The sequence below is a fragment of the Entelurus aequoreus genome, linkage group LG27, assembly GCF_033978785.1.
Source record: "Entelurus aequoreus isolate RoL-2023_Sb linkage group LG27, RoL_Eaeq_v1.1, whole genome shotgun sequence".
Lineage (NCBI taxonomy): Eukaryota > Metazoa > Chordata > Actinopteri > Syngnathiformes > Syngnathidae > Entelurus > Entelurus aequoreus.
The window spans coordinates 11,357,300-11,381,117 of NC_084757.1; the positions used below are offsets into that span (position 1 = coordinate 11,357,300).

Sequence of the window (23,818 nt, forward strand, 5' to 3'; positions counted from 1 at the left end):
CGGTATTGATGGTGCAGTATTCAGCATGCGTTCCCTGACGTGCGATACCGAAAGCGCTCCTTGCAGCGGCGTCACAGTGGTTAGCCGGTGCAAAAAAAAATAAAAAAAGTGCTGTGTCAGCTCACCGCCGCTGCACAGGAGCCAGTGAATCATTTCTGCATCTTGCCTGTTAATAGGCTCTTGCGGGCATGTGTGCGAGAACTAAAGCTGACACAACCTGTTGTTTCCACAATGTAGTGCACACAAGACTTAGGAAATTACTCAAATGTCAAACGCAGTCGAGGCACGAGTCCGCTCAGCATCAGCGTCTTTTGTGCACAACAAAACCACCTTGGCGGAATTGCGGCACCTCCTGAATGCCGTCCCACAACAGTGTGCGACCAGCATGATGATGATGAGGTGCCAGGCTTTACGGTTCTTTCCTACTGCAAAAAACTGATCACAAGTTGTGCGTAGGGACCCTCAATCCATCAATTAATGAATGACACGACGCTTTATAGGAAGTTTTACCACAAACCTATTCCCAGCCCCTTCCTGCTCTGTCACTAATCAGAACGCAATGGGAAAATTCCACTATTAATGACGCAGTCCCTGCTGGTGTGCAGCAGGAATGCGATGGCTTAGTACAGGGGTGCCCAAACTTTTTGCACTGAGGGCCACAGACTGACAAATCAAAGGATGCAGGGGTCATTTTGTAGTTTTCCCCTTCAAAACCAGTACAATGTATAGATATTTTTCAAAGAACCAGAAAATGCAATTTCGGTAGATATTTTCTGTGACAAAGCCAAAGCGGAACTGAAATGCTAACAGTTAAAACGCTGGCCAGATAGCGTCAAGCAACAAAAAAAATGCTTACATGCTAACAGCAGCTGACACTTAGCATTAGTGAAAATACCAAAATATATGACAATGAGGTGTGAACCTGATACATTAGCTAAAGATTGAGCTTATGTTAGCATTCCAAAATGCTAATTGTAACATGCGTCGAGTACCAAGATATATTACTCTGAGGTGTGTACCTGAAAAATGTGTTTAAAAGGCTAGCATGCTAACGTTACCATGCATCAAAATATGAATTAGCTTAAAAAAGCTGGTATACTAACATTAGCATGCTAACTGGTATCATTCGTCAAGCAACATAGTTTTGACGCTGACGTGTATACCTGCAAAATTAGCTAGAAATAAAGCTAATATACTACCGTTAGCAGGCTAACCTACAAAATTAGCTTTAAAAAAGCTAGCTAACAGTATCATTTGTCAAGTGACATCATTTTGGGGCTGAGGTGTGTACCTGCAAAATTAGCTTTAAAAAAGCTAGTATAACAACGTTATATATCAACCGATACCGATATATACAGTGGTGGAATGAACACATTATTATGCCTAACTTTGTTGTGATGCCCCGCTGGATGCATTAAACAATGTAACAAGGTTTTCCAAAATAAATCAACTCAAGTTATGGAAAAAAATGCCAACATGGCACTGCCATATTTATTATTGAAGTCACAAAGTGCATTATTTTTTTTAACATGCCTCAAAACAGCAGCTTGGAATTTGGGACATGCTCTCCCTGAGAGAGCATGAGGAGGTTGAGGTGGGTGGGGTTTGAGGTGGGGGGGATAGCGGGGGTGTATATTGTAGCGTCCCGGAAGAGTTAGTGCTGCAAGGGCAGGGGTAGGGAGTAGTGGGGGGTGTATATTGTAGCGTCCCGGAAGAGTTAGTGCTGCAAGGGGTTCTGGGTATTTGTTCTGTTGTGTTTATGTTGTGTTACGGGGCGGATGTTCTCCCGAAATGTGTTTGTCATTCTTGTTTGGTGTGGGTTCACAGTGTGGCGCATATTTGTAACAGTGTTAAAGTTGTTTATGCGGCCAATCTCAATGTGACCTGTATGGCTGTTGACCAAGTATGCCTTGCATTCACTTGTGTGTGTGAAAAGCCGTAGGTATTATGTGATTGAGCCGGCACGCAAAGGCAGTGCCTTTAAGGTTTATTGGCGCTCTGTACTTCTCCCTACGTCCGTGTACACAGCGGCGTTTTAAAAATTCATAAATGTTACTTTTTGAAACCGATACCGATAATGTCCGATATCACATTTTAAAGCATTTATCGGCCGATAATATCGGCAGTCCAATATTATCGGACATCTCTGGTGTGGACTGCAATATGACGCCAGTAAACAACACAAAAATGTTATATGTTCCATTGAAAATATAGAACATTACACACGGTGCTCAAAAATCTATCAAAATGTTTTAGTACGACTTTGGTAAGCTATGAAGCCGCACCGCTTGATGGATTGTACTGTGCTTCAACATAGGAGTATTATTATGGTGTGTGTATAAGGTAAGACATTATCTGGCGTTTTGTTTCGCAATATTATGCAAAAGCAACTTGTCTTACCTTCTGGTACCTGCTGATCTGTATTTGGGATCTGCATAAGTCCTGAAAATTTGGGCGAGTCCGCCTTTGTAGTTTGTGCCGACACCGTAGTCGATAAGCTTCTTCTTTTCCACTATCTTCTTGTTATGGGACATTCATCCTCCGCAGTTGCCATTTCTAATATAAAGTAGTGTAAAGTTTTTACTTATATCTGTCAGTAAACTCGCCATGAAAGCCCTAAAACATACCGGTGTAATGAGTTTACATTATTCACCCAAGGAACTTTAGTTATCAGAGAGTTCCGGTCGGACGTTTTTTTCATGGGACACATTTCCGGCGTTGTTGTTGTTGCACTAGTGCGCCTTTTAATCCCTCTGGTCCAGAAAATACGTTAAGTGTACTTCTGTACTTATTTCCCCATAATCATAGTTGCCAACCTTGAGACCTCCGATATCGGGAGGTGTGTGTGTGTGTGTGTGTGTGTGTGTGTGTGTGTGTGTGTGTGTGTGGGGGGGGGGGGGGGGGGGGGGGGGGCGTGGTTGGGGCGGGGGGCGTGGTTGGGGGCATGGTTAAGAGGAGAGTATATTTACAGCTAGAATTCACCAACTCAAGTATTTTATATATATATATATATATATATATATATATATATATATATATATATACATACATACATATATATATATATATATATATGTATATATATGTATGAAATACTTGACTTTCAGTGAATTCTAGCTATATATGTATATATATATTTATTTTATTATACATATAAATAAAATAAATACTTGAATTTCAGTGTCTGGAGGCTATCCAGTAGATGGCAGTATTGTCCTGTTTAAGAGTGTCACAACATTGCTGTTTACGGCAGACGAACTGCTTTACGGTAGACTAAACGTGACTGCTGTTGTTGTGTGTTGTTACCGCGCTGGGAGGACGTTAATGAAACTGCCTAACAATAAACCCACATAAGAAACCAAGAACTCTCCCTCGATCATTCTACAGTTATAACATGATTGGGCAGGCACGCTGTAAAAATTGTGGGAAAGCGGACGTGAAAACAGACTCAGGTCCGCATTGAGCTGGGGGGGGGGGGGCGTGGCCTCCAGCTCCGGCTGAATACCGGGAGTTTGTCGGGAGAACATTTCTGCCGGGAGGTTATCGGGAGAGGCGCTGAATACCGGGAGTCTCCCGCTAAAAACGGGAGGGTTGGCAAGTATGCCATAATACAGATATGGGAACACTGGTGAGAATGAGAGAATATGGAGTTTTATTTTCTTTATTCATTATTGACGTATTGTTGTATATTTTTATGAGATTTTCAGTTAATTTTTCATCTATTATTCCACCCCAAATGTGGTTTATTTTACACATTCAATGTCCATCTATTTTTGTCTTTTTCCTTTACTGTTACCAAATTAAATCATTTTAGACTTAGACAACTTAGAAAAACTTTCTTGATCCACAAGGGAAATTGTTCCTTAAAGACCTCTAAAGGCTTAACAAAGTTTCGTTGTACTTGTGCAATGTCAATAAAGACCTATCTATCTATCTAACTATCTATCTTAGTGGCCACATGTGTGGACAGCACCTTTTACCTCTTATTTCCAAAATTGTGTACACTACTGAATTGGGGTCTTATGGCCACTTATGTGGACACTTATACTGCCATCTGGTGGTGTCAGAAGAGTATAACATACAATGGAATTTGGGGAAAAAAAAGTGTAAAAATAAGAATTAGCATGTCACTGAACATGAAGTACACGTTTGTGTACTTATGGACTAAGTACATCATATCAAAAGATGATTCTTAGTTTTTATTCTAATTAGGGTCCAATAAACTCAAATAGCAAAGAGAAATAAAAAAAAAGCATGTAAACAAACAGCTTGGGCCTTAAGAGGTCGTTTTACTGAGATTTTTGTCAAGATTTTTGTCTTTAATTTCTTAATATTTCTATGAGCTTCTGTGTGTTCTCTTCTGAACAAAAGGCAGCCGTTGTGTCATGTTTACCTGGCACAAGACGCTGTAATCATTGTCTCTCCGGTGCTGATGGCGAACTTTCACTTCCCACACTTGTCTTCTTTCCGGCTTGTGAGGAACAGCATCGCTTTCCACAATTCTCCCGGGTGGAGCGGCTCCGTGCTGCACGACAGCAAAACTAACAAGGGAGCGCTGCGAACACATAGCATCAGCTCAAAGTGGGTAGCAAACATGGCGCCTTGTAGTCACGTGACCTGAAACCGAGTTGGCCATACTCTCTTTATACACATTTTCACGTAGACTATAGCCTATTCACTGAAGGAAATGTTAAAAAATCCAGTTTGTAGCTAACTGACACAAATGTGGCGGGTCCGTCCAAGCTTCATTTTAAGATGGGTAGTGAAGCCTCGCTCTTCTAGTTCTACAATTCTCTCTTGAACTGCCTCTTCTCTCAAAAGTGGAGAAAACAAGTGGGGTTTTAAGGTCAGGACATGGTTAAAACGTCACGTGTCAGACAGACTCCTCACCAGAAGAAGAGTAACAATCCAGTCCGAGGACATGACCCGTCTTCTGCTGCATTACTACACGGGAAGTCCTCGGGTTCTCCACTGCGGCTTTCTGTTGGACAACAGCACCCCCTGCTGCTGACAAGTCGCCGTCTCTCCCCTGTGCCGGCATGGCAGCAGAATTACCCAGGTTTGGTAGGGAGAGCTGCAACATCCTCGCTAAGTTTTGCGTCTGAGAGGAGCCTGGCTGGTCCGACGCGCCTCTGAAGGCAGCAGAGGCCATCGCCAGGCGAGCGCGGTCGAAGGAGAGCGGCCGGTCCTGGTCCTGGTCCTGGTCCTCCGTGCATCCTGAGGTTGGGATGGAACTGCCCTGTGAGCCGTTGAACGGTTCGGTTGGCATTCTGCCGGGGGAAGACCCGCCTTCAATCTGGCAGCTGGCCGTCTCAAAAGGCGGCGGCTTCTTCTTCACTGCAAGATCAAGCAAAAATATCATCTTCACTTCCATCTACGCCAGGCCTGGGCAATTATATTGACTACGGGGGCCAAATTTAGAGAAAAAAAAGTGTCTGGGGGCCAATATATCTGATTTTTAGGAACACTAATAACTAGGGATGTCCGATAATGGCTTTTTGCCGATATTCGATATGCCGATATTGTCCAACTCTTTAATTACCGATACCGATATCAACCGATACCGATATCAACCGATATATACAGTCGTGGAATTAACACATTATTATGCCTAATTTGGACAACCAGGTATGGTGAAGATAAGGTACTTTTTAAAAAAATGAATCAAATAAAATAAGATAAATAAATTAAAAACATTTTCTTGAATAAAAAAGAAAGTAAAACAATATAAAAACAGTTACATAGAAACTGGTAATTAATGAAAATTTGTAAAATTAACTGTTAAAGGTTAGTATTATTATTGGACCAGCAGCACGCACAATCATGTGTGCTTACGGACTGTATCCCTTGCAGACTGTATTGATATATATTGATATATAATGTAGGAACCAGAATATTAATAACAGAAAGAAACAACCCTTTTGTGTGAATGAGTGTGAATGAGTGTAAATGGGGGAGGGAGGTTTTTTGGGTTGGTGCAATAATTGTAAGTGTATCTTGTGTTTTTTATGTGGATTTAATAAAAAACAAAAAAAAAACGATACTGATAATAAAAAAAACGATACCGATAATTTCCGATATTACATTTTAACGCATTTATCGGCCGATAATATCGGCAGACCGATATTATCGGACATCTCTACTAATAACAATAATGTCTGATTGACTAATGACCTCATCCAAATTTACACTCCTGCGCGCGCTCTGAGGTCCGAGAGCCAGCTCCAGCTCGTGGTGCCCAAGACGAGACTTAAAACCAGGGGAGACAGGGCCTTCTCTGTGGTCGGCCCTAAGCTCCTCATCATCATCATCATCATTTCTTTTTATTCCTTTCATGAAAATGCATATATACAAGCCATGTACAGTTGACACTTTCATTGTTTTTTTGTTTCTTATACATTTCCATGATCAGAAAGGAGCAGATGGAAGAATACTATTCTTATATTTATCTGCCCCCTTTTTAACACAAATTATTTAGATGATTTTATCACTGTTCCTCTCCACCAACACCCGAACTCCAAAATACTTTTAATTTTCGTTTAAGCATTTTCAAAATGACACGTTCCAATCAAAATCAAAAAGCAGTTTGATATAATTCCAGTTGTCTCTTTTTGTAACTCTTTTTAAATTCAAAGATAATCTTGCAACTTTTTAAGTCTTTGTCTCGAGAATTCCATGCTTTCACAGCAGCAACAGACAAACACATTTGCTTCAAATTTGTTGGCACTCTTGGATGTATAAAATCCTACGGCCTTCTGTGGTTCTCATCTTCAGACGTGAACACAAATAACTTTTGTAAGTAATTCGGAAGAACTTTATTTCTAGCTTTGAACATCACTAATAGAGTATGCAATTCTACAATGTCTTTTAGTTTTAATAATCCTGACCTAATGAAGAGTGGATTTGTGTGGTCTCTGTATCCGACTGTAAAAATGATACGAATTGCTCTTTTCTGTGAAAGAAATAAAGACATTATGTTGCTGTGATATGTATTTCCCCATATTTCTGCACAATAATTGAAGTAAGGTAGAATAATTGAGCAATATAACATTCTCATTGTATTATACGGGAAACCGTATTTAACCTTGTTCAAAATAAATAAGTTTAGATAGCTTATTTTTCACATGTAATATATGAGCTTTCCATGTCAACTTTTCATCTAGGATGACCCCAAGAAATCTGATTTCAGACACCTTCTCAATTTTCACATTGTTTATGGATAAACTAACTTCTATCTTTCTTTTATTACTGAATACCATAATTTTAGTCTTTTTCAAGTTTAAAGATAATTTATTTACATCAAACCACAATTTTAGTTTAACCATTTCCTCTTCAATATTATCGGCTAAGATTTTCAAGTAATCTCCTGAACAGTATAAAGTTGTATCGTCTGCGAATAATACGTACTGTAAAATTTTCGCTCTGGAACACTCTGCCCCTCCATGTTCAAACTGCTCCCACACTGCAGTGTTTTAAGTCTCGTCTTAAGACCCACTTTTATTCTCTGGCTTTTAACGCTACGTGAGTTGTGTGGTCCTCTGTGTTTTTAAAATGTTGATTTCTATTTATTGTTTTAATTGGTTTTACCCTTTAAAATTGTTTTTAATCATATTGTATTTTATATTGTTTTTATATTTATTTATTTTTTTGTTTTTATTCAGTCATTGGTGGAGCTAAGGATAATATTTGAATATTGTTTTTAATATTGTTGTGCAGCACTTTGGAAAAATGTCTGTTGTTTAAATGTGCTATATAAATAAAGTGGATTGATTGATTGATTGATTGAATGCTAAAAACGTTATGATAGACCGCCTTAAAAAACGGAATTAAATTTTAATTTTTTTACTGAGTGAAACACCCAGAATGTACATGAAAATAAAGAAAGTGGGATTTATAATATTAACTATGAAGGATAAAACACTGAATATTGACAACATGTGAACGTCACACCCCCTCTTGATCGACATTTTTTACAATCAAGTGAAACGCAACAAAAATGCAACAAATAGCAAAATATGAACGCGAAGGGTAAACAAAAAACCCTATGATTTGATATATTTGATATATCACTAAGCCTTCTGTCCCTGACACCTGCATTTCAGGCTGGCCGCTCTGGAAACACTCTGTGAAAACGCTCCCCACCCACACTGCTTGGTGCCTCGTCTGAGCTGCTGTGACTTAGATTACCATAGTAACTAATTAGATTACCATAGTAACTAGTATATCATGCAAAAGCGCAGATTCCAACTATTGAAATACTTTGTATAGTTCAAGACTTACGGTCATTTGAAAACATCACTGCACATCATAATGGCAGCTACACTTTCCATCTTAAAGATCTAAAAAAATTATTTGGGAATGTCCGGCAGGCCAGATAGAAAAACTCAACGCTTAATTTGCCCAGGTCTGATCTACGCACACCAGTGTTTGAGTTTTGACCGCATGCACTGACCAAGGCTCGTCGCTGACTCGTCCTTCTCCGCTCTCCTCTTACAATAGGCTCTCGGGGTCCAGGGCTTGTGCTTACAGGCGGGGTCAAGCACCCGCAGCTTGGTAACGAAACGCTTGTACTCCTTTTCTAAAGCCTCCATGTTTACCTGGAACTCTGCTATCTTTCTCTCGGGGTAATGGGTGAGCTGGGATTGCTGAGAAGAGGTGAAACAAAACATTTGTAGTTTAATGGAGTGAAATTACTGCCAAAACAACACACACAAATGTATTTAGTTCATTCAGAAGTTTAAAAAAATTTCAATAAAAAAATGGATTCGCAAGTAAAAAAAAACATGTTCTCCAATTAAAAACATGATTCGCATCTGTAAAAACATTTTTCTTCAAACTAAAAAAAAACAAGACGCAAATTAAAAAAATGTTTTAAGTATAAAAACAATTTGCTTCAACTAAAAAAAAGTAGTAAAAAAACTCTGCAAATTTTTAATACATTTTCTTCAATTAAAAACATTATTCGCAAGTAAGAAAAATATTTTCTCCAATTAAAAACATGATTCGCAATTGGAAAAACAGTTTTCTTCAAACTAAAAAACGATACGCAAATTTAAAAACAATTTTAAGTATAAAAACAATTTGCTTCAGATTTTAAAAAAAACCTAAAAAAACTGCAAATTTTTTATAAATTTTCTTCCATTAGAAAAATTATTGGCAAGTAAAAAAAAAAACAATTTTCTGAAAGTCAAAAACGATTTGCAAGTGTAAGAACAGCTTTCTTCAAATAAAAAACCATTCACAAGAATAAAAACAATTTTCTTCAATTAAAAAGAACATTTGCATGTTAAAAAACTATTTTCTTCAATATAAAAAAACATTCGCAAGTAGAACTATTTTCTTCAATTAAAAAAACACTTTAACAAGTATTAAAACATTCAATCAAAAAAACGATTTGCAGATGTAAAAAAACATTTTCAATTAAAACACAGTTATATAAACATTCTCTTCAATTAAATAAAACAATTTGCAATTATTAAAACTATTATTTTCAATTAAAAAACACATACACAAGTACAAAAACATTTTCTTCAATTAAAAAAAATATTCACAGGTATAAAAACAAATATTTTCAATTATAAACACATACATAAGAATAAGAAAATGTCTTCAATAAAAAAAAAAAAGCAAATATATACTATTAAAAAAACGCACAATATTAAAAACAATTTTCTGCAAATAAAATACGATTGCCAGTATTTTTCTTAGATTAAAAAGACGATACCCAAGTTTAAAAACAATTTTCTGCAACTAAAAAAGGATTCACAAGAATAAAAACTATTTTCTTCAACTAAAAAAAACCCCCCAAAAACCCGCGAGTTTAAAATACTTTTTTGTTCAATAAAAAAAATGATTCGCAAGTATAAAAACAGTTTTGTTCAATTAAAAAAACACATACACAAGTATAAAAACATTTTCTTCAATTAAAAAAACTATTTGCAAGTACAAAAACTATTTTGTCAGTTTGAAAAAACAACCCGCAGGTATAAAAACAATTTTCTTCAAATAAAAAAACCATATGGAAATTTACAAACCATTTTCTGCAAGTACAAAACACATTCACATGTATAAAAACATTTTCTTCAATTGCAAAAACAATACGCAAATTAGGGCAGCACGGTGAGAGAGGGGTTAGTGCGTCTGCCTCACAATACGAAGGTCCTGAGTAGTCCTGAGTTCAATCCCGGGCTTGGGATCTTTCTGTGTGGAGTTTGCATGTTCTCCCCGTGACTGCGTGGGTTCCCTCCGGGTACTCCGGCTTCCTCCCACCTCCAAAGACATGCACCTGGGGATAGGTTGATTGGCAACACTAAATTGGCCCTAGTGTGTGAATGTGAGTGTGAATGTTGTCTGTCTATCTGTGTTGGCCCTGTGATGAGGTGGCGACTTGTCCAGGGTGTACCCTGCCTTCCGCCCGATTGTAGCTGAGATAGGGTCCAGCGCCCCCCGTGACCCCGAAGGCAATAAGCGGTAGAAAATGGATGGATGGAATACGCAAATTCCAAAAAAAAACTTTTCAACTAAAAAAACTATTCGCAAGTATGTAAACAATTTCTGCAAGTAACAAAAAATTCGCAAGTATACTTTTTCCCCCCCTTCAATTAAAAAAACGATTTGCAAGTATTAAACATTTTTTTTCAATCAAAAAAATAATATGTAAATTAAAAAAAATATTTCTTCAATTAAAAAAACGATTTGCAAGTATAAAAACGTTTTTTTTTTTAATTAATAAACAATTTAAAGTATAAATACCATTTTCTGCAAGTAAAAAATTTGCAGGTATACTTTCTTACAATTAAAAAAGATTGGCAAGTATAAAAAACATTTTCTTTAATAAAAAAACCATACGCATTTTTAAAAACAATTTTCTTCAACTAAAAAAACATTCATAAGTATAAAAACATTATCTTTCAATTAAAAAAAGATTCACAAGTATACTTTTTTTTCCAATTAAAAAAAAACGATTTGTAAGTATAAAAACACTTTTCTTCAATTAAAAAAAAAGCATTTGCAAGAATAAAAAAAATGTTCTTCAAGTTAAAACTTTTGGCAGTAATATTCCACACACTTGCACTCAGAGCACCCATAATTCACACTCTTCAACAACAGGTGGTGCTGCTGAGTCAATTTAAGGCCTTCAGAGCCACTGTTATTTGTAAATGGTGCCCTCCGCCAAAAATAACAACGAAGAAGAAGAAGCAGGGAGGCATTCATAAAAAACATTGCATAATTTACAACGAGGGGATAGTAAAATAAATGTGTTGACTTACAGATTGAGCTTGTGTCCCTTCTCTTCTGGCCGACATTTTACTTCCCACCCTAATTTCACTGCGTAGATTTTTCTCTTAAACGGCAACAAACACAAGCAAATTACCTGCAGGTAATACTCCATTTCTTTCTTGATGCTGGGGATCCACTTCTTCACAGATGATGCGGAGTTAAGCGTAGACTGTAGAAAAAGGGATATTATTTTCATCGGCATGTATATTACTCATGATAATGGGCTGATGACGAAGTAAAACCTTTCAATACCAACTTGGGTCTTCGCTCCCGGACATCCTTTAACCGACCTTCTGCAATGAAGATTTGACAAACTATGTTACTGAGTATGCTACAGTGGTTAAATAACAAGCTAACAGGTTAGTTGTAAATATGATAATGTGTGAATATAGTTTTTTAGAATTTTCGTTTTGATTTGACGCTGAATTATTTGAGGCCGCTGACCTGTTATTTTTGGACTGATTAAAAAGCGCAGAGAAGAGAAGTTCCCTGCGCAAAAGTGTTGAGGAGACCGGGTGAGTGACCGCCGTAAACACCAATCATTTTATTCATTAACAAATGTTATGACATACACTTTGTAATTGTGAAAAATATAGACAATTGTCAAACAAATGTGTTCTGTTAAACCACTAATGGTAACATAAGTTCTTGTTATATTGTTTGCTTTCAAACATGTTACTGTGAGGAGGTTGCAAACAGCACGTTTAATTAAATAATTATTAACTACTGTACTGTGTGTGTGGGTGTGTATATATATATATATATATATATATATATATATATATATATATATATATATATATATATATATATATATATATATATATATATATATATATATATATATATATATATCCATCCATTTTCTACCGCCTGTCTATATAGGTATATTTATATACAGTACAGGCCAAAAGTTTGGACACACCTTCTACTCATTCAATGGTTTTTCTTTATTTTCATGACTATTTACATTGTAGATTGTCACATCAAAACTATGAATGAACACATGTGGAGTTATGTACTTAACCAAAAAAGGTGAAATACCTGAAAACATGTTTTATATTCTAGTTTCTTCAAAATAGCCACCCTTTGCTCTGATTACTGGTTTGCACACTCTTGGCATTCTCTCGATGAGCTTCAAGAGAAATGGTTTTCACTTCACAGGTGTGCTTAAAGCTCATCGAGAGAATGCCAAGAGTGTGCAAAGCTTGGAGCGGGCCCCTTCCTCTTTCAACATGACCAGTGCACAAAGCAAGGTCTATAAAGACATGGATGAGAGAGTCTAGTGTGGATGAAATTGACTGGCCTGCACAGAGTCCTGACCTGAACCTGATAGAACACCTTTGGGATGAATTAGAACGGAGACTGAGAGCCAGGCCTTCTCGACCAACATCAGAGTGTGACCTCACCAATGCGCTTTTGGAAGAATGGTGGAAAATTCCTATAAACACACTCTGCAACCTTGAGGACAGCCATCCCAGAAGAGTTGAAGCTGTAATAGCTGCAAAAGGTGGACCGACATCATATTGAACCCTATGGGTTAGGAATGGGATGGCACTTCAAGTTCATATGTGAGTCAAGGCAGGTGGCCAAATACTTTTGGCAATATATATATATATATATATATATATATATATATATATATATATATATATATATATATATATATATATATATATATATATATATATATACATATTAGGGCTGCAACAACTAATCGATTAAAATTGATTATAAAAATAGTTGCAGATTAATTTAGTCATCAATTCGTTGGATCTATGCTATGCGCATGCGCAGAGGCTATTGAAATAAAATAAAAACGTGTTTAAACCTTTATTTATAAACTGCAACATTTACAAACAGCTGAGAAACAATAATCAAAATAAGTATGGTGCCAGTATGCTGTTTTATTTTCAATAAAATACTGGAAAGGATAGAAATTTAGTTTGTCTCTTTTATCCGATTATTAATCGATTAATCGAAGTAATAATCGACAGATTAATCGATTATCAAATTAATCGTTAGTTGCAGCTGTCACGCCAAATGTATTCCCCCTACAAAACCCCCCCATTTACTTCCGGGGCTGCGTCCAATAAAATCACTAAGTTGCCGGGGGTCCTTAACCGGCACGCGACTGTCCTGTTTCGCGCCTGTACAAAAAAAAAATTAAAAAAATCGATTTCTTCAGATTTCAGCAGCTGTCAAAGACAAAGTATCCTTCCAGCGACGGGCAGTCAAAGCCGAAGTGCTATCGATCGCTGGGGGGGTTTGTAGGGGGAAGAAATTTGGCGTGACACAGCCCTAAAATATATATATATATATATATATATATATATATATATATATATATATATATATATATATATATATATATATATATATATATATATATATATATATAAGTATATGCATGCCTTTTCGCAGCTCCCTTAATATTTGGTCTATTACAAGGGTTTAAGTGTCATTTGAAAGTGCCTTTTTCCAGGGTCTTTGCAGTCTGTATCAATTAATTTGAAATATTTTGTATTTGATTTGTTTTTGTCATGTTTCTAAATGATATTGTCCAGTTATGTCCTCTAGAAGCTAGCCGAGCAAGACATCAAGCAGCTAGCATAATTATATTATAATTATATTAAGACAATCAGCCAAATTTGAACAAATCATTTAAATACGTGTCGGCTTGGTTTGTAACGACCTACTTACCTTCTCTCTCTTTTTGCAGCCAAAGTCTGTTTAACTTCCCTTGTTGCTTCTCCTCGTTTCTAGCCATTTGGACAGAAGAGCTCCTCGTTTGTGGCAGACATGCGGAAGTAAACAAAGTCACGTGGCGTCCCCGTCACGGAGTGGTATCGCGAGAACAGCTCTACGTGTTGCTAAGACAGTACTTTACTTGCACAGTCCACACTTACGTTTTAATACTATGTAAATACTATGTATATTAAACTATAGTATACTATGTAAACTGTGTACTTCTCAGGTGGTGAATTTCAACAGCATAGTGCTGTCCCGAATCGATTACTGACCTAGAGCTTACCGGAAATGACGTCACCAGTATTTAATTCCCTCCCTCTTCTGCGTGACTCCGTTCTAATAGTGAATTGTAACACAAAGTAAAAAATAATTTCCCTAGCCGCCACTTCGAGAAGATAGTGAGGATTAAGAGTGGTACATACATATTTTACTTTTAGTTTTTTTTTTACTTTTTAAGACGCTCGTACAACATCCGGGTACTGGCGGTCACTGCATTTTGCCATACAAAATGCACTCAGAATGTAAGCGTGGAAACTCGCGTGTACTTTCTTATATTATGCACACATACATGTGTTGTACAGAAGAAAAAAAATATTAATATCATGTGTGTTTTTAACAACGTTCAGTCCACGAGTTGTGTGTACTTTTTAATGTGTTATCATGCTGTTAATGTGTAATGTAATACGTGTGTATTGGTATTATGCATACTTAATACAATTCTGTGTTGTGGACTTATTTATACTGAACGCTAGTATTCAGTGTTTTACGGCAACAACATGAATCAACATATACAATTATATCCTCTTTGTTGCTATTATCTTCTGTGATTTTTTTTATTCGCGCTCATTTGCCTGCCTATTAAATTCCGTAATTTGCATTTTTTTTTTTTTTAAATCCTTAGTTACCACGACTCGGGATTTACCGTAATTCTGAGATGACGAGGGGAGAGTCACTTCCCGTAAGACACGCCCCCTTTTCTTTGTGACGTAGATCTTTCGAGCGTTCCCTCTCCTAATATGGTAAGACAGGGCACTACTTTCCGGTAATGATCTCACTTGAGCTCCCACAAGCGTTTGAGTAAAGCGGATCAGGATAAATAAAAGAAGATTATTAGAGAAAATATGCTCAAATGTGTGTCGGACATTTTGATAATTGCTTTATTTATAATAATAGATAATAATAATTACATTTTAAATGTAAAATAATTAGTTTTAACATACTTGCCTGTCACGCCCCCTGGGGTTTAATTGTTTACAACAGTAGGTTTAGGGCTGGCACCTTAATAACAACACACTTCCTGTTTTGATTTGTATATATTAATCCAGTTGCATCGTGACCATGCCGGTCCCGCCAGGGTGATCAGGCTTTGGACTGCGCCCAACCAGGCCCCCGGGATCTGTGGGCATGCTGGTGGAGCACATGGCGCGGGGCCAGCTGTGGCAAGCGTGCTGCAGGACAGGATAGACGTTGTTTATCCCACAATGGGGGAAATTATGTGGTTGACGGACAATAACACAGTGAGTCTCAAACTGTGGCACGGGTACCACAAGTGGTAGGCGGGCTCCATCTAGTGGTACGCCAAAGAATCTCGCAATTAAGTGATCAGTGTTTTATTTTCCCATATTCAGACACAGTGTTACTGTTCAAACTGTCTGTAATGTTACAATGGCCTAACAAAGTATTAAATATATGTGTTAGATAAAACCTCTGGCTTGTCCTTAATGAATACTTAGGCCTACTACGCTACTGTATTTTAATGTACGTCATTATGGTGGTGCTTAAAGCATTTTCTGAGGCGGTATTTGGTGGAAAAAGAACCACTTAGTTAAGTTAAAGTTAAAGTACCAATGATTGTCACACACACACACGAGGTGTGGCGAAATTATTCTCTGCATTTGACCCATCACCCTTGATCACCCCCCTGGGAGGTGAGGGGAGCAGTGGGCAGCAGCGGTGGCCGCGCCCGGGAATCATTTTTGCTGATTTAAAGTTAATTTAAAGTTAAAGTACCAATGATTGTCACACACACACTAGGTGTGGTGAAATTTGTCCTCTGCATTTGACCCATCACCCTTGATCACCCCCCTGGGAGGTGAGGGGAGCAGTGAGCAGCAGCGGTGGCCGCGCCCAGGAATCATTTTTGGTGATTTAACCCCCAATTCCAACCCTTGATGCTGAGTGCCAAGCAGGGAGGTAATGGCTCCCATTTTTATAGTCTTTGGTATGACTCGGACGGTGTTAGGGTTAGGGTTAGGGGTTAGGGTTAGGGTTGGGATTAGGTTTGGGGTTAGGGTTGGGTTTAGCGTTAGGGTTAGAGAGGGTTAGGGCTAGGGCTAGGGTTAGGTTTGGGGTTAGGGTTAGAGAGGGTTAGGGCTAGGATTAGGGTTGGGGTTGGGGTTGGGGTTGGGGTTAGGGTTAGGGTTAGGGTTAGGGTTAGGATTAGGATTAGGGTTAGGGTTAGGCATAAAGAAAAATATTTGGTTAGGGTTATGGTTGGGGGTGTGGTTAGGATTGGGGTTAGGGTTAGAGAGGGTTAGGGCTAGGGCTAGGGTTAGGGTTAGGTTTAGGGTTAGTGTTAGAGGTTAGAGGTTAGAGGTTAGAGGTTAGGGTTAGTTAGGGTTAGGTTTAGGGTTAGTGTTAGAGGTTAGAGGTTAGAGGTTAGAGGTTAGGGTTAGGGTTAGGGTTAGTTAGGGTTAGAGGTTTTTCACCGATTTCAGGGTGGACACTCTAACCACTCGGCCACTGAGTAGTTAGTTAAGTGATCAGTGTTTTATTTTCCGGTATTCAAACACAGTGTTACTGTTCAAACTGTCTGTAATGTTACAGTGGCCTAAAAAAGTATTAAATATACGTGTTAGATAAAACCTCTGGCTTGTCCTTAACGAATACTTAGGCGTACTACGCTACTGTATTTTAATGTACGTCATTATGGTGGTGCTTAAAGCGTTTTCTGAGGTGGTACTTGGTGAAAAAAAGAATCACTTATTTAAGTGATCCGTGTTTTATTTTCCGATATTCAGACACAGTGTTACTGTTCAAACTGTCTGTAATGTTACAGTGGCCAAAAATAGTAAAATATACTTGTTAGATAAAACCTCTGCCTTGTTTTAGGAATACTTAGGCCTACTACTAGGGTTTGTCTCGATACCAATATTTTGGTACCGGTACCAAAATGTATTTCGATACTTTTCTAAATAAAGGGCACCACAAAAAAATGGCATTAGTTTAACAAAAAAAACATATGTTTCTTATTACAATTTTGTCCTTAAATAAAATAGTGAACATACAAGACAACTTGTCTTTTAGTAGTAAGTAAACAAAAAAAAGGCTCCTAATTTAGCTGCTGACGTATGCAGTAACATATTGTGTCATTTATCAATCTATTATTTTGTCAAAATTATTAAGGACAAGCTGTAAAAATTGATTATTAATCTACTTTTTCATGTACTGTTAATATCTGCTTACTTTCTCTTTTAACATGTTCTATCTACACTTCTGTTAACATGTAATAATCACTTATTCTTCTGTTGTTTGGATACTTTACATTAGTTTTGGATGATACCACGAATTTAGGTATCGAGCCGATACCAAGTAGTTACAGGATCATACATTGGTGATAATTTAAGTTCTCGTGTGTCCAGGGACATATTCCTTGAGTTTATAAACATGATATAAATAAATAAATAAAAAAACGAAAGAAGATTTTGTGATGCTAGAAAATATCGATGTAATCATAGCGACTATACGCTCCTGTACTTGGTATCATTACAGTGGATGTCAGTTGTAGATCCACCCGTGGCGTTTGTTTACATTGGTGTGTAGTGAAGCATGTTTAGCTATTCCTCGTCCTGCAGTGATAATGATACTTGTAAGAAACTTACGTTATTTGTCACCATGGAGGCGAGGATTAGTGATTTAGAAGAAGCTAAAACACTGCCGACTGCGGATGGACTTTAGCCGCTAACTAGCTAGCCATGTCTTAAAGAACCTCTTCCTGAGGGCGTTTCAGTGTTATAACTTCACCTTTATCTTTAGTTTTTAGGCCGAAATGCATCCGTGCTCCCTTTTCTGTCTACACACTGTCTCTGCTTGTAAGTACTCCGTGATTGTGCGCTGCCGAACATGCTCCTCTGCTCGTAAAACCAGCAACTTGACGACGAAGCGCCGTCATGCCTGTAAAAAAAATAATAAAATATGGCGAGCCGGTACGTTTTAAACAGAGTATAGTACCGTTTTTGATTCATTAGTATTACGATACTATACAAGTACCGGTATACCGTACAACCCTACCTACTACGCTACTGTATTTTAATGTACGCCATAATGGTGGTGCTTGAAGAGTTTTCTGAGGTGGTACTTGGTGAAAAAAGTTTGAGAAGCAAAGTAACATGTAATGAAAAAGTAAAAGTGATGAATAAATAAATAATAGGCTACAACAAGCTCTCACCAATTGTATTGTTTGTCTCTGCATGTGCACAACATGTATTATTTATTGTTCAATTTTAGTTTTTTCGTTGTTTTACTTTGTAGCTGTATGTAGAAATAGCGCCACTGAAGTTGCATCAGCTCTATGCTCTTCTTTAATGTCCTTTGTGTTCTTTGATGTTTCCGTCTTGCACACAATTTCCCAATTTCGGGATGAATAAAATCCATCCTAACGCCAAATATTCCTCCCAAATGTCTTTGCAGGCTTAGTTTGAAGCCACAAGACTTGAAGACATACAGTCCACATGAGACAGGCAAGGGGGACACAACAAAGTGGAACACCTGGTGCTGTCCTCAGTTCCTTCAGAGGTTATGTCTGCCGCCCCCTGCCTTGTATTTTGCAGTACTGCAGCTTCACTGTGGCGTTTATCTTTCACATCAGTCTGTACTTGTTCTAAAAAGTCCTGGTCCAGCACCCGCGTCCTATCCCCTGGTGCGAGCGCTAGTCAACGAGCTAAAGACCCGAGATGTTAGCTCATTGTCCAGCACGCACTCTGTTCTATGTTGGCAGTGTTTTATACTATATATATTCAATTAATTTATAAGACATGTTTTTGTCTTTATTCTGAAACTGAGGCTTATATATCTGTATCTAATTCACCTAAATATGGTTTATTCAACTTATTGTGTGTTATTAATACAGTCTCAAATGTTTTTTTTGTCTTTATTGGAATTTCTTATAACTTTAATGCCAAATTAAGTGTAATATATTTGAATTTAATTCACCTTTTCGACATGGCATTGAGTAACAATGTCACACATTTTCACATCCTTGTGCGATAATACGCTTTTTTTTTTAACAATCTGCCGCATTTTGTAATAAAATTCCCGAATGCATTTTGTAATAAACTTTTGTAACAACTTGTTGCATATTGCATAAGGTATTACAAAATGTGATAAACTAATTGCCACATATTTAACCCTGAAGTCACCTATAAGAGGTTTAATCCACTTCTAGCATGTTAATAATTGTAATTTCTTTTTTTTTCCATATTGGCAGTGTGCTACAACTTTATTGACAAATTGTTGCAACACATTTGCTACTAATGAACCTTAAAGTGATTTATTCAACGTCTAGTGTTTATTATACTTATTAAAATGTTCTTTTACTTTATTGACAAACTAATAGTCACATATTTCCACCCAGTTTACCTAAAAGTGTTTTCTTTTCAACGTATAATGTGTTAATAATACAGTCTCACTTATTATTTTCTACATTCAGTGTGCTACAACTTTATTGACAAATTAATAATACATTTGCTCCTAGTTAACATTAAAGTGGTTCATTCAACGTCTAGTGTTTATTACAATTTTAAAAACATTATACAACTTTATTGACTAACTAATTGTCATGTATTTGCACTTATAAGTGGTTTATTTAACTTTGAGCCTGTCAGTAATACAGTTCCACATTTCTTTTTTTCTCTATTTTCCATGTTTTATAACTTTATGGACAACAAATGTCACCTAAAAAGGTTCAATCTCTACCGTTGAACTACTTTGTTTTCTTTAACTTTATTGACAAACTAATAGTCACATATTTCCACCCAATGTCCTTAAAAGTGTTTTTATTCAACGTATAGTGTGTTAATAATACAGTCTCAATTATTATTTTCTACATTCAGTGTGCCACAACTTTATTGACAAATTATTGCAATACATTTGCTCCTAATGAACCTTAAAGTGGTTTATTCAACGTCGAGTGTGTTTATGATACTTATTAAAATGTTCTATAACTTTATTGACAAACTAGTAGTCACATATTCCCACCCAAATTACCTAAAAGTGTTTTTATTCAACTTATAGTGTGTTAATAATACAGTCTTACCTATTATATACTACGTTCAGTGTGCTACAACTTTATTGACAAATACATTTGCTCCTAATGAACCTTAAAGTGGTTTATTCAACGTGTAATGTTTATTATACTTTTTTAAAACATTCTAAAACTTTATTGACAAATTGTCACATACTTGCACCTAAAAGTGGTTTATTTAACTTGTCGCCTGTCAATAATGCAGTTCCACCTCCCCCCCCCTATTTTCCCTGTTTTCTAACTTTATAGACAACAAATGTCACCTAAAAAGGTTCAATCTCTACCGTTGAACTACTTTGTTTTCTTTAACTTTATTGACAAACTAATAGTCACATATTTCCACCCAATGTCCCTAAAAGTGTTTTTATTCAACGTATAGTGTGTTAATAATACAGTCTCAATTATTATTTTCTACATTCAATGTGCCACAACTTTATTGACAAATTATTGCAATACATTCGCTCCTAATGAACCTTAACGTGGTATATTCAACGTCGAGTGTGTTTATGATACTTATTAAAATGTTCTATAAATTTATTGACAAACTAATGTCACATATTCCCACCCAAATTACCTAAAAGTGTTTTTATTCATTGTATAGTGTGTTAATAATACAGTCTTACCTATTATATACTACATTCAGTGTCCTACAACTTTATTGACAAATACATTTGCTCCTAATGAACCTTAAAGTGGTTTATTCAACGTGTAATGTTTATTATACTTTTTTAAAACATTCTAAAACTTTATTGACAAACTAATTGTCACATACTTGCACCTAAAAGTGGTTTATTTAACTTGTCGCCTGTCAATAATGCAGTTCCACCTTTTTTACCCCCCCTATTTTCCCTGTTTTCTAACTTTATAGACAACAAATGTCACCTAAAAAGGTTCAATCTCTACCGTTGAACTACTTTGTTTTCTTTAACTTTATTGACAAACTAATAGTCACATATTTCCACCCAATGTCCCTAAAAGTGTTTTTATTCAACGTATAGTGTGTTAATAATACAGTCTCAATTATTATTTTCTACATTCAATGTGCCACAACTTTATTGACAAATTATTGCAATACATTCGCTCCTAATGAACCTTAACGTGGTATATTCAACGTCGAGTGTGTTTATGATACTTATTAAAATGTTCTATAAGTTTATTGACAAACTAATGTCACATATTCCCACCCAAATTACCTAAAAGTGTTTTTATTCATTGTATAGTGTGTTAATAATACAGTCTTACCTATTATATACTACATTCAGTGTCCTACAACTTTATTGACAAATACATTTGCTCCTAATGAACCTTAAAGTGGTTTATTCAACGTGTAATGTTTATTATACTTTTTTAAAACATTCTAAAACTTTATTGACAAACTAATTGTCACATACTTGCACCTAAAAGTGGTTTATTTAACTTGTCGCCTGTCAATAATGCAGTTCCACCTTTTTTACCCCCCCTATTTTCCCTGTTTTCTAACTTTATAGACAACAAATGTCACCTAAAAAGGTTCAATCTCTACCGTTGAACTACTTTGTTTTCTTTAACTTTATTGACAAACTAATAGTCACATATTTCCACCCAATGTCCCTAAAAGTGTTTTTATTCAACGTATAGTGTGTTAATAATACAGTCTCAATTATTATTTTCTACATTCAGTGTGCCACAACTTTATTGACATATTATTGCAATACATTCGCTCCTAATGAACCTTAACGTGGTATATTCAACGTCGAGTGTGTTTATGATACTTATTAAAATGTTCTATAACTTTATTGACAAACTAATGTCACATATTCCCACCCAAATTACCTAAAAGTGTTTTTATTCAACGTATAGTGTGTTAATAATACAGTCTTACCTATTATATACTACGTTCAGTGTGCTACAACTTTATTGACAAATACATTTGCTCCTAATGAACCTTAAAGTGGTTTATTCAACGTGTAATGTTTATTATACTTTTTTAAAACATTCTAAAACTTTATTGACAAACTAATTGTCACATACTTGCACCTAAAAGTGGTTTATTTAACTTGTCGCCTGTCAATAATGCAGTTCCACATCCACCCCCCCCCCCCTATTTTCCCTGTTTTCTAACTTTATGGACAACAAATGTCACCTAAAAAAGTTCAATCTCTACCGTTGAACTACTTTGTTTTCTTTAACTTTATTGACAAACTAATAGTCACATATTTCCACCCAATGTCCCTAAAAGTGTTTTTATTCAACGTATAGTGTGTTAATAATACAGTCTCAATTATTATTTTCTACATTCAGTGTGCCACAACTTTATTGACAAATTATTGCAATACATTCGCTCCTAATGAACCTTAAAGTGGTTTATTCAACGTGTAATGTTTATTATACTTTTTTAAAACATTCTAAAACTTTATTGACAAACTAATTGTCACATACTTGCACCTAAAAGTGGTTTATTTAACTTGTCGCCTGTCAATAATGCAGTTCCACATCCACCCCCCCCCTATTTTCCCTGTTTTCTAACTTTATGGACAACAAATGTCACCTAAAAAAGTTCAATCTCTACCGTTGAACTACTTTGTTTTCTTTAACTTTATTGACAAACTAATAGTCACATATTTCCACCCAATGTCCCTAAAAGTGTTTTTATTCAACGTATAGTGTGTTAATAATACAGTCTCAATTATTATTTTCTACATTCAGTGTGCCACAACTTTATTGACAAATTATTGCAATACATTCGCTCCTAATGAACCTTAAAGTGGTATATTCAACGTCGAGTGTGTTTATGATACTTATTAAAATGTGTTATAACTTTATTGACAAACTAATGTCACATATTCCCACCCAAATTACCTAAAAGTGTTTTTATTCAACGTATAGTGTGTTAATAATACAGTCTTACCTATTATATACTACATTCAGTGTCCTACAACTTTATTGACAAATACATTTGCTCCTAATGAACCTTAAAGTGGTTTATTCAACGTGTAATGTTTATTATACTTTTTAAAAACATTCTAAAACTTTATTGACAAACTAATTGTCACATACTTGCACCTAAAAGTGGTTTATTTAACTTGTCGCCTGTCAATAATGCAGTTCCACCTTTTTTACCCCCCCCTATTTTCCCTGTTTTCTAACTTTATAGACAACAAATGTCACCTAAAAAGGTTAAATCTCTACCGTTGAACTACTTTGTTTTCTTTAACTTTATTGACAAACTAATAGTCACATATTTCCACCCAATGTCCCTAAAAGTGTTTTTATTCAACGTATAGTGTGTTAATAATACAGTCTCAATTATTATTTTCTACATTCAATGTGCCACAACTTTATTGACAAATTATTGCAATACATTCGCTCCTAATGAACCTTAACGTGGTATATTCAACGTCGAGTGTGTTTATGATACTTATTAAAATGTTCTATAAATTTATTGACAAACTAATGTCACATATTCCCACCCAAATTACCTAAAAGTGTTTTTATTCATTGTATAGT

The 23,818-nt window shown here is 36.1% G+C and overlaps 2 protein-coding genes across 6 annotated transcripts in view; both read right to left on the bottom strand.

Annotated features, from left to right (window-relative positions):
* The window catches only part of faslg (Fas ligand (TNF superfamily, member 6)), a 40,831-nt gene extending 36,264 nt beyond the window's left edge, over window positions 1-4,567 (bottom strand). Inside the window, exon 1 of the mRNA XM_062039444.1 lies at window positions 4,394-4,567. Within this exon, the coding sequence (XP_061895428.1) occupies window positions 4,394-4,567 (174 nt within the window). The remainder of the gene's footprint in view (window positions 1-4,393) is intronic.
* si:dkey-86e18.1 (uncharacterized protein LOC557342 homolog) lies at window positions 4,187-14,283 on the bottom strand. 5 transcript variants are annotated; one of them, XM_062039441.1, is made up of 7 exons: window positions 13,984-14,081; window positions 12,604-12,781; window positions 11,533-11,573; window positions 11,375-11,449; window positions 8,453-8,645; window positions 4,891-5,337; window positions 4,187-4,555 (listed from the first exon to the last, which is right to left on the bottom strand). In XM_062039441.1, the coding sequence occupies exons 2-7, from the start codon at window positions 12,671-12,673 to the stop codon at window positions 4,542-4,544; spliced, it is 840 nt and encodes a 279-aa protein (XP_061895425.1). In that variant the 5' UTR covers window positions 12,674-12,781; window positions 13,984-14,081; the 3' UTR covers window positions 4,187-4,541. The 5 variants fall into 5 exon arrangements, with proteins under 5 accessions (XP_061895425.1, XP_061895423.1, XP_061895427.1 ...); XM_062039439.1 differs by lacking the exon at window positions 4,187-4,555 and having other exon boundaries at window positions 4,584-5,337; XM_062039443.1 differs by lacking the exons at window positions 4,187-4,555; window positions 12,604-12,781 and having other exon boundaries at window positions 4,588-5,337; window positions 11,537-11,573; window positions 13,984-14,082.
* Between the last annotated feature and the right edge of the window lie 9,535 nt (window positions 14,284-23,818).